The sequence below is a fragment of the Gymnodraco acuticeps genome, unplaced genomic scaffold (assembly GCF_902827175.1).
Source record: "Gymnodraco acuticeps unplaced genomic scaffold, fGymAcu1.1, whole genome shotgun sequence".
NCBI classification, from domain to species: domain Eukaryota; kingdom Metazoa; phylum Chordata; class Actinopteri; order Perciformes; family Bathydraconidae; genus Gymnodraco; species Gymnodraco acuticeps.
The window spans coordinates 1037977-1049593 of NW_022991584.1; the positions used below are offsets into that span (position 1 = coordinate 1037977).

Genomic DNA, 11617 nt, shown 5'->3' on the forward strand with positions numbered 1-11617 from the left:
TTTCAGTAGAATGAATCACCCAAAATGATTACATCATACAAACCATTGGTTTTCTGTCAAAATGCTTGGTCTTTATTAGTTTTCTCAGTAGAGCTACAGTTGCACACAGAGGAAGGGCATCAGAGTGTTAGTGCACACATGTCCGTCTCTCATTGTGTCTTTACTTACAATATATCACAAATGGTGTATTACAATTATACTGGAGTGGACTTTTCACATATATGCTCATATATTTGTTGGTAATTACATGTGAGGTTATCCCACATTTACACGTTACCCCCCCCATGCTTGTCAGAATGCAAGCAAATTAAAGCATTGAGTATTTATAATAATCTGTACATTCTTGATACAATAAGCCGTCACATCAAATCAAACAACCTTCATCTAACACATGATAATTAAATGATTGTTAGGTTTGGGGTTGTGCCTTTTAATAATAAATACTATCTACCAGATATTTTCTTTTTGTAAGGCCCTCAGGTATTGGTTTTCTTACGGATGCACATCTGCTCTTGTGTCAGCAGAGGGAGCTATGTGCCATATTCAGAACGTGCAACATAGCAACAGGTAGTTTCTCATGTATTCTTTCACAGCGGTGTCAATACTGACATGTGTTTTTTACACTTTAAATCAAAAGGCACACAGTTCAGGCAACTGATCGAGAGACGAGAAACAACCAGGGAGCTTCTTCTATTGCACTGGCCTAATAAAATCCTTTCTCTGGTGGGGAGTGATGGATATCCTGAGCAATTCTCTTAAAGTTACAGTAGGTTTAATGCTACAGAATAGCTTTTCTTTGTAGATTTAAATGCACTGTGAAATTATGCATGTGCATTACAAATATTGGTATCACATTTAAATCAGTGTAATCAATGAGGATTATTAAGTAACCTGAACATTGTTTGCTCTGTAAAGAGATGTAGCTTTTGAGGTTTTGAAATGTATTATTAATTTAACTGGATTCTATTGTTGTGGCATTTCAGAAAAAACGTATAATCTTGTTGTTTTTTTATTGTGAACTGACCCTTTATTACACACCTCCTCCATGGTGCTACCTTCTGTTATTCTTTACATGTTGTTGGCAAATTGTCCATAATAACATGAAAATGAAAAGAAAGTATTGAAATAAAAATACCTTGATGAGATAAAGTCTGACCATTACTGTTATTTGTTATTGGATTATGTTACAGTATCTATCATTTAAAGCAACTTCACTGGGAGGGTAGAGAAGCATGTACATGTTACAGTTCTTAGAGTTCAAGAGTTTTGTGTGTCTGATGGCGGCGCTGCTCTTTAACAAAAACTCCAATCAGTCCCTCGATTGCTGTGAGTAAACATACAGTATCTGAGCAGTTCTGTTTAAGATATCCATTTCTTTTGTGGCGCCCACATGTTTGTCCCAGTGACTTGTGCGGTGTGTCGGCTGCACAAACATCTGCATACAGAGCGCTCTGATCCTTCAGAAGAGTTTAATCGCTATAGATAGGTTGGTTTGAGATGCGTGCCAGGTTGTGCGTCTTCTAAGCCAGGATTAGGTTGTTCCAGGGCTCAGCTTTGGAGCCAGAAGACCCACCGTGGCCCCCAGGGGACATCTTGAGAGGAGTGGCCCCACTTTGAGCTGTCATGTAGGCTGGCAGGGCTGAAATCTAGAGGGATACAGAAGGAAATGGTGAGAAGGCCTGTCAGATTTCTTATGTTGGCAGTCTGTCAGAGACTTTAACCTTTTTTTAATTATGGGGGAGAAAAACGTTTTAAAACATAACAAAATATGCCAATGCTAGAATCTGGGTTGATGTGTTAAACATTGGTTTAACTCTGTTCCTTATAGGCCATATTAGACCTTGGCCAGGTGATACGATCCCGGTTTGTTGAACAGTTATTTAATCTGATTAGCCTCTTTTTCATCACAACCACCAACTCTTACAACTATTTGATCTTAATATTCTCTGAGATTAGTTTAAACTGTGTTTTACCTGTGCGTGTGAGCCGTGGTGTGAGTACAAGCTGTGGGTTTCCGGCTCCGTCTTTATCTGCCGAGGCTCCTCAATGGTGCTGGAGGCCCGGGGAGTGCTGCTGGTTGTGATGGGAGACCCCTCGCTGCCTGTGGTCCCTGTGGAGCACCAGAACTAACGTCATGACACATTCACAGACAGTATGAGCATGGAAATGGGCCTAAGTCTTGAGCTCCTGCCATTGTAACAGCCATCACCATGTCTGCACAAATGTAAGCATGTGGTTTTGAATCTCACCAGTTTGGGGCTTGTTGAGGCTCTTAGGTTTGCGTTTGCGGGTCTGGATCCCCTCTTTCTTCATAGCCAGGGGTCTTGCTACCTGTCAGGACACCAAGACAAAGGAATAACCATTAGTCAACAACAGAAGACTGAAATAAGAGTAGTGGAACAATCTTGGAGGATGGTGTAGAATAAAGGTTAATACATTGAAGATGAACCTTTAAATTCAAGATCAAAAGGGTTTTAACTATTTATATAAGAATCAGAAACAGGTTTATTGCCAGGAAGGTTCGCACATACTAGGAATTTGACTTTATATCAGCAGTTTTTGAGATGCACTTCTTCCCCCTCTTCCCTCTCTCACCCCATGGAGTTTCATGTAGAGGCCACAGGCGTTGCAGACCGGCTCTCCCTCTGCGTTTCGTCGCCACAGTGTGGTGGTGGTGGTGTGACAGTTGGTGCATGACAGGCCCACCCTCCTCGAGGCAGACTGAAAATATGTCAGGAGAAAAAGATAATACATTTATTTTCCCAGAGTGAACACTTGAATGTATCCATCCATGTATTGCTTCACTGTTTGGTACAGAATACTAAAGTGCTGCTCTGTCACCCACCAGCCGTCTTTGAGGTTTGATGAGAGGTCTGTTGATGCCGTTCATCTTATGGTACAGTCCACATGCATTGCACAGGTAGTGGCCGGTACCATCCCGCCTCCAGAGGGGGGTCGACATCGCCCCGCAGTTCACACACTCTCGTCCCTCAGCAAAGTCATCAAACAGGTCTGATGGAGGATGACAAGAGAGAAATATGATAAGCCAAAACATTTTTTTTTTTCTTTCCCCGTAAACCTGATCTGGCTCTAACTGTGAATTGCTTCTGTCAACTTATGGGTACTTTCCACGTCAAGATAAATATGATTTAATATGAGCTAGAACAAAGTCTTAAACCATCAAACTGTACTGAATAAAATAAAAAAAGCATCCTGGTTAGGTTGAAACAATGGCTACTTTCAGAATAGTTGATGTGTTACACATTTGTTTTACCAATTTAGTTAGGAGAGATATTACAGTAAGTGTGTCTTCTACCATTTTGAACTATTGCAAAGAAACATGTATTATCAATTCTCCTTATGAGGTAGCACATATCCATCTCATGATACAAAACAGAGCGGATTTTGATAAATTAATTTCCAGCTGAGTTTGTTCCACACAAACTTTTTTCCAGCTATCTTAATGAACACTTTACTCCACTGTAAACCCTGATGATCAAATGCAGGGGCCTCTCTAGACCAGCAGGAGGGGCAGGCCGCAGTGTTTCAGGCCCACACAACAGCAGCCTGGAATCTCTCCTTATCTCATAGCTCCCCTTGAGATAAAGAGTCGGCTGGAAATAGAGACGCAATAGAGCTCCATCATATTCAAATAGTGACTCTGTGTCTAACACATCTCTCTCAGTTAACATGACATCTCATAAATCTGTCATAGAGTCTAAAGAACCACTTAGGTATTCAGGGAAAGAACATATCCATCTGATATGTGAAAGTGACAGAACAGGTTAGAATTTGTGAGGTTATGCTAAGAATAGATTGAGGAAATGTGCAAAACAGCCACATTTAAGTTGGATGTTATTGTTGTTTGCAACGGTACTTTCCCCTGTGCATAATTATTTGTCTTGAGATAGCATAAATCTGGCCCCCGTCTGCTCCTCCCTCGCTGCAGAGTGCAGCTGATACAAATGCAGGCCTCCTCCAAGGCTGAGAGCAAAGCAGAGAAAGCAGGGCAAGCTAACCTTGAGCCAGGCAGAAATGGTAGCCAATACAAGACAAAAACTCAAAGGAAACACTGCAGTGTCCAGGTCTAAATGGAGGTTATTTTTTCCGCTGTGAAAAAGTCGCTGTGTGTCTTTATCAGGGGGCCCTGAGGCTTTAAGGGGACAAAGGTGGAAACAACCGGGACACATAGACCAACTGCTCCGTACAGATTATACCTTGATTATCTTAATAAACAGTGAACAGTGGGAACTGTATAAAACACAGTTAAAAGTCACAAGGGGTTTGCTTTAAGGTCTGTCTGTGGTACTTCTAATTTACAAGATCATTTCCCTTTCTTTGACCTTCTGTATTTTTAAAGACAGCAATTTGAAAACATACTTGACAACCATTTAAAACTCAATAATTGTACTTTTACAAATATACTCCAATTGTTTAGACCTCACATTTCTTTCTTGTTCTTCTTTACTTTTCATATTTTTTGTTTTTTTCCTGCACATATTGTTTGTTTTTAGATTATTTTTAATTCAATGCTATACAGTATTCACTGTTATTTTAATCATCAAAAATCTCCATGTCGACGGAAAAAAGTTCTTGGATTGGAAATGTTTACCTAAATCTGCCGTCTGTTGACACTATTGACATTGGATATAAAGACAACATGCAAAACATAATTTAAAAAGTATTTTATGTTCCAGGCAATATTACAAATGTATTGTTTTATAAACTAAATGTTCATGTGTATTCATACCATTTCATAACAAAGGCTTATATTGTTGTCAGAGAAATGGTATAGTTGTTAACATATATAATTATTCCATTAAAGTCATCAAACTCAAGAACAATAATGATTATATGAAGGAAGAATGTAAAATGCGATCCATTAAAGTCATATAGATGTTTCTCTGGAATAATAAATCAGTGATTAAAGTGACTTTTAAACAATCCCCAATATAATGTAGGTGTTTCAGTAAGGCTACATATCAGGCTATTGCTCAATGATCATTAAACAAACTCTCACTATGACTTATTTATGTGACTTGAATTTTAAAAGCGCCACTTCACAGCTGAGGGAGTTTCCCCTTCATCAACAAAGCAATAGAAACTTTCTTTGCATGGCTCATCAAGCACTGAGGTTTGATTTAATTTGATGTGATTGTAAAACAATGCAGCTGGTTTCTGACACATCTATAAAGAACAGCAATGAGTAAACACACTGATCTGTGAGTTAAGTGTGATTATAATCAGATGAAGAGGTCAATGTGGATCAATGCTTTTATCTGTTAAACTGTTGAACAGCTCATCTTTTTCTTTCTTCATTGAAATTAGATGACCTCCTGTGTTAGGCCATGTAAATCATCATCACACAAAGCATTTTAAGAGCAATCAGAGAGGAAGTTATAAGCCATTCATCTTCTGTTAATATGATACAAATACTATCTGATATGACTAATTATGATCAAGCCCATCAGATCACGGTGTAAATTACACGATAATGAAATGAATGAATTAATACATTAAATATTGTCCAATATTGCCCATCACTCTGAATAAAATCTAGATAATGGAAGGTAAAATAAACAAAATGATGATTATTAACCGAGGCTATGGTGCAAGTCATCGAAAAACTGTCAACCTAAGCTAAATCAATGTGTTGCTACAGTCCAGAGTTCAACCTCCAACTAAAGGCCAAATTCACATGCACACAGACATAAGATAGCAGTTAATATTGACATGAAGGCTTTTTAAAAGAAAAATGCACTGTTACTTCACTAAAATAATTAAGTATTTGAGTCTTGACCAAGATCAGATATCTTCAAATCAAATCTGACCTCATTATGAGGCCAAACACAACTCGTAAACTTTAAATGTGTAATCAACTCAGGTTCAGTTAAATATTCATTTATATCACTTCAAAAGTATTATTTCTATAACTCCAGTTCACCAGCAATAAATTGTTTGGCTAAAGCATTGCAGGTTCCCTTCTATTCTATATCTGATTTCTCATGTTTGATTGCACTTAAGTCAATTTGGACAAAAGCATCAGCTAAATGTAATAGGATATAGTCATGCAATGCAATTTGATCCTTGAAAATAAACAAAAATATTTGCATAAATAAATATGTTATTTTGTGACATTTTATGTGCCAAAAAGTCAACCTGAGTAAGTGAACCAAACGGTAATTAATTGTCATTACAGGCTGCTCAATTTGTTATTTTGTGTTGTTTTATTAAACAGTGAAATGAACGTTAACATTTGGTTTAAAATGGCTCATAAATAAAATAGGCTAAACTTAATAACCCCTTTTATTGTCAAATTAAAGAATCTATGCATTTCACCCAATACATTTGTTTTGACTTAGTTTACTATTTTAAGATGTAAAATGTAAATTCGAGGTTTATTGAATAACTAATGTGTATTTAGTAAGCACATATAATAACAAGGTTATAAATAAAACAGCGGTAGAGCGAAGCAGTCTCAAACGTCATTATCAAAAATGAAAATTGCTTAACACAGCGTAATTAAAAATGAAAGAAAATGGTTCTTTCCATATCATAATAACTGTCATGGAAATACATTGCTAAAATAGAAATCGTGTTACTTAAAGAAACAAGCAGACACGATTTGAAGGTGATAAAGAGCCTTAAATTATTCTGCGGTATTTTTGTTGTTGTTGATCTCACGTGGCAGTCTATAACTTTTTTTAATTCGTTTACTTTTTCATTTTGTTTTTAATATAATATAATAATTTAAAACAAAACCTTTCTTGCTTTATTTAAATTAGAAGTTGTTTTACAAACGCTCGTTCTGCAGAAATGCGATGAACAAAAACCGTCTCTCATAATCAGATCTTTAAAAAAACAAAAAGGTCTTAAATTTAAATGTATCTCCAAATTTCAAGACATATTTCATTTTTGTATACCAGAATATTTGGAAATATAATCTTTTTTTATTGTAATAATATTAGTCTTGCAATCGGGTGTTCCTGTAAATTATAATGCTTTAATCTTGATGGGTCATGATTGAGAGATTATGTGTGCCACATGCAAACGAAACATGAATAATATATATAGTTTTATGGCGTGTAGATATTTATATTGTTATTGTTTTATAAAATCATGTTGATCTCTATTTTAAAAAAGTACATTGATTTTTCAATCAGGCCTTGCAACCTTTAACCTCGTTCATGTAGTTTAACTTCTTCAATCGTTAACAAATACAAAAATAAATAGAGATATAAAGATATATGCTACTTTCTTTTAATAATCTGCACTTGTTTGTCTCCCTGCATGTAATGCAGTTTATCATTTAACATGATTTACCTTTCTGTGTGACACAATTTAAATAAATAAAAACACCATTTACTGTAAAAAAAAATATACAGCTTTACAGTTAAACAAACATATTTCAATTGTAGGCTACATATATTTTCCTGTAGCTTACCTATGTTTGGGTGCCGTGTTGTGCAATGAGGAGCGCCGGTTTGGAGACCATGGAGGACCGAGCTATCAAAGGGGGACGCCGGCCACGTTCCACCCACGTTCGGGCTCATGTAAGCCGGGTACGGGCTGTGATACGACCCGCTGAGGCCCCGGGCGCCATAGTGCTCCCTCCCGTTGGCAGAGATGTTTAGGGGGCTGCTATAAGAGACAGCTGTGTCCCGGGCCGTGGCCACCCCGGAGGACATAGGTGGGCTGGTGGAGAAGGCGAAGCGCGGAGAGTGAGACACCGGGGAGTGATTGTACGAGGACACCGAGTCTGCGCACGGTTGTGCCCAGGCTGAGTGGCTCGACACGGGGCTGCTCTGCTGCGACGCACCGGGCGTCTGCAGGTAAGGAAGCGCCGGGATCATGGGGGTGACGACCCGGGTGGTGGGCACATAAACCGGAGAGGTGCCTGCCGAGGCGTTGTGTAGAAATCCGGCTTCATAAGAAGGGGGTCCGTGGTTGGTGGTCATTATGCCCTGATACATATCCTCTCCTTGAAGCTGGACATCCGTGTTGATAGAAGGGATAATGATATTGTGGATGCACTTTTGCTCAGTGCTGGTATTAATGTGATGTGGTCACGTCCTTAAAATCAGATATGCTGATAAAATGTGAAGCAAATCGACCGCAACATTGAGAGAATTAGGAATAACCTGAGAGAGGAGACATGTGGAAGAGGAGTGAGAGAAGACTACTTGCGATCAAGATCCAGCTGTTCTCTCTCTCTCTCTCTCTCTCTCTCTCTCTCTCTCTCTCTCTCTCTCTCTCTCTCTCTCTCTCTCTCTCTCTCTCTCTCTCTCTCTCTCTCTCTCTCTCATGAAACGTAAACCTAATAGGCTGATTTTACATGATAACAATTACCATCCAAATAAGGTTTTATTAGATAGCTGAAGATTATTGCCTTTAAATCTATTGTTATTATCTAATTATGTCCTCAATTCAATTCAACCTTTTGTTGTTGTTTCTGGATTTATGTAATCTTTTAAATACAAACATTTTTTTATTTTCGTTTGTGAATTCCAATTTTCATTTATTTAAATGTGTCATTTTAGCTGTTACAAACGTTTAAAAGATCAGTTTATATTTCTGTCAAACAATTTGAAAGTTGAAAAGCAACTTTAATTTATAATTAAACAAAATGATTTTGTTAAATTGTACTATAGACCTTATGCCTTAATTTGACTATTATACGACCTCATACGACCGATAATTGTTAATTTCGAGTAATTTGTTCGATTTACAATTACAATTATCTCAATAAACGCGCCATAAAACCCGTATTGTTTCTCTATCCAATTGAAATAAAGACACGTATATTGGCCTGTTCATGCCCCACAGGCACAGTTATCAAGTTATCCCGCAGAAAAGTATTATATGAATATGCATTTATGAAAGAGCACAAACATGTGCTGACATTTAAAAGATTGGTTCGAATTTGTTATCACGTTATTTGCTTACGTGTGCTGAGACGGCATATGCATTTCGAATAATCATCATCAAGGTCTACTTTTTTGTGTACTTCATTATGACAAACATGAAAAATAGTTCCGGATGCTTGAGCGCCTTTAGTGGGAAGTTTACGGCGGCTGTTGTCTTCATGAGGACATATTTATACCTGTCATCAACACCAGTGGACGTAAACACAGGAGGCCATTGTGCAGCCACTTCCCCTGACGGTCTCTCATTGAGTTATGAGACTATAATACAGTCCTGTGTGTGTGTGTGTGTGTGTGTGTGTGTGTGTGTGTGTGTGTGTGTGTGTGTGTGTGTGTGTGTGTGTGTGTGTGTGTGTGTGTTGTGTGTGTGTGTGTGTGTGTGTGTGTGTGTGTGTGTGTGTGTGTGTGTGTGTGTGTGTGTGTGTGTGTGTGTGTGTGTGTGTGTGTGTGTGTGTGTGTGTGTGTGTGTGTGTGTGTGTGTGTGTGTGTGTGTGTGTGTGTGTGTGTGTGTGTGTGTGTGTGTGTGTGTGTGTGTCCTAGCAGTAATATACTTGTGGGGACCTAAATCTGTTTACACAGTCACATGAGGGGAATCATTCATTTTAGGGTGAAGACTTGGTTAGGATTAGGGTTAGGGTAAAAGTAAGGTTAAGGGTTAGGGTTAGGCATGTGTTGGTTATGGTTAGGATAAGTCTCCAGGAAATGCATGTGGTCAATGTAATGTCCCCTGAAGTGATGTATACCTGGTATGCGTGCGTGTGTGTGTGTGTGTGTGTGTGTGTGTGTGTGTGTGTGTGTGTGTGTGCGTGTGTGCGTGTGTGTGTGTGTGTGTGTGTGTGTCCTCGCTATCAACAGGGTATTCTACCTCCTGGGTTTTCCTGCTTCTCCATTCTTCCACCTTTTATGCCATTTTTATTTTACCAAAATAATGTACTTTATTTGATATTATGTCATGAATGGGTCATCTGCATTGCATAGGTAGGTCAGTCGGTCGGTCAATAAATAGATAGATAGATAGATTGGTTTTACATGGTCCCTTGTAAAGATCATTTAAAGTGTTTAAAATTAAAAGACCCAGGCATATATAATATATTGTACTTGGGCAGCTGGTAGCTCAGTGCTAATTGAACTGTAATCTGATTACATTAAACACCTGTGTGGGTCTATTTTACAGCTGCAGGCCCTTTTAAAAGAGCACCAATTTAGCATTTTACTTTACAACATTGTTAAACCTATAGGAAGTATTTTTAGAGACTCAAATTCAGTGCAGCTGAAGCAGAGAATTATATATTTGAATTCAAATTGACTTTTAATTGGTCAAACTTGTGAAGTTCCCCTTTTAATTGGCCAAAACACCCACTATCTGTATGTGTACGTGAACCTTATACAATAACCTATAACCATATACAGCAGTATTGATTTTCTGCTCCCCACCCTCTCTTGTAAGAAGTCAAGGCAAATAGAGCAATATTGCCTCAATGGAAATGGGGAACTGTCATCAATGTGTAACTGCATGCTGATAACAGAACCACCAATTGGTGGCTAATAATATCGAGGCGTGGGCCCCTGTGAGCCTGCGAGGGCTTAAAGTGGCAGCAGAGTCAGAAATGATTCATGCTTTTATGGTTCCAGTTAATGTATAAAAGCCAAGTCTGTGTTTGTGTTAGTTTTGCGTGTTGTACAAGAAAACTATTGAGCAGGATAGGTCCCGATTCCGCAGCAAGGCTACCACTACAGGCTACCACTACAGGCTATTAAAGGATGTAAATAGGGTGAAAAGTTTACAAAAATACAAAGAAATCAAACAGAGATCATCCTTTTTTCTGTTATTTTACATTACAGTGTGTGTGTTTTGATTTGTGTGTTTGCACATGCCAGGCTGTCACAGTGACAGAGGCCAGAGCTGTGTGTGTGTGTGTGTGTGTGTGTGTGTGTGTGTGTGTGTGTGTGTGTGTGTGTGTGTGTGTGTGTGTGTGTGTGTGTGTGTGTGTGTGTGTGTGTGTGTGTGTGTGTGTGTGTGTGTGTGTGTGTGTGTGTGTGTGTGTGTGTGTGTGTGTGTGTGTGTGTGTGTGTGTGTGTGTGTGTGTGTGTGTGTGTGTGTGTGTGTGTGTGTGTGTGTGTGTGTGTGTGTGTGTTCTGAGTGTGCTCTGTGTGTATGAATGAGGAGGTGTTGGGTGAGGGACTAGATAGAGATGATGGTAGGTGGCAGACAGCAGCAGACTGTAACTGAGGAAAGCTTGTGTGCGTGTGTTAACACATTTTTGTTCATTTGTAATCTGATATACGATATAGGTGTCAATTTTAATCTCAATTTACCCATCAAAGCACCTCAGTCATTACTATATGGTGATTAGTGGGCAGTTGATTCCCAAATAAGCTATTTGGGAAAATCACCCCAAAAAATTGGTGTGTGTTTGTGTCTGTGTCTCCAAACCAGGCACCAGGAAAACTGTCACCGTCTTGGCTGGGGCTGAGATTCAATCATTTGGGGTCGGTGACTTACTTTGGCCCCTCTTCCTTGCACACACAAACGCTCACACACACACACACACAAACACACACACTGACTAGTAGACTCCTGGCTCCAGGAAGAGGACTTCAAATGGAGAAGCAGGAAAACCCAGGAGGTAGAATACCCTGTTGATAGGAGCGAGGACACACACACACACACACACACACGCACGCACGCACGC

The 11617-nt window shown here is 39.0% G+C and overlaps 1 protein-coding gene across 1 annotated transcript; it reads right to left on the reverse strand.

The window, feature by feature from the left end:
• Positions 1 to 49: 49 nt before the first annotated feature.
• Positions 50 to 8212, reverse strand: gata4 (GATA binding protein 4). The gene is made up of 6 exons (XM_034197760.1): positions 7445 to 8212; positions 2846 to 3012; positions 2596 to 2721; positions 2250 to 2331; positions 1974 to 2110; positions 50 to 1646 (listed from the first exon to the last, which is right to left on the reverse strand). Exons 1-6 carry the CDS (start codon positions 7971 to 7973, stop codon positions 1521 to 1523), a joined length of 1167 nt encoding a protein of 388 aa, XP_034053651.1. The 5' UTR covers positions 7974 to 8212; the 3' UTR covers positions 50 to 1520.
• Positions 8213 to 11617: the final 3405 nt, after the last annotated feature.

What these genes read in the sequence shown, in the direction of transcription:
- gata4 (XM_034197760.1), bottom strand. Translation starts at nt 7,973, where the DNA reads ATGTATCAGGGCATAATGACCACCAACCACGGACCCCCTTCTTATGAA. An exon ending in TCAAACCTCAAAGACGGCTG is followed by an intron (nt 2,722 to 2,845) that starts GTGGGTGACAGA and finishes ACATATTTTCAG; the next exon opens with TCTGCCTCGAGGAGGGTGGG. An exon ending in CCTCAACAAGCCCCAAACTG is followed by an intron (nt 2,111 to 2,249) that starts GTGAGATTCAAA and finishes GGTGCTCCACAG; the next exon opens with GGACCACAGGCAGCGAGGGG.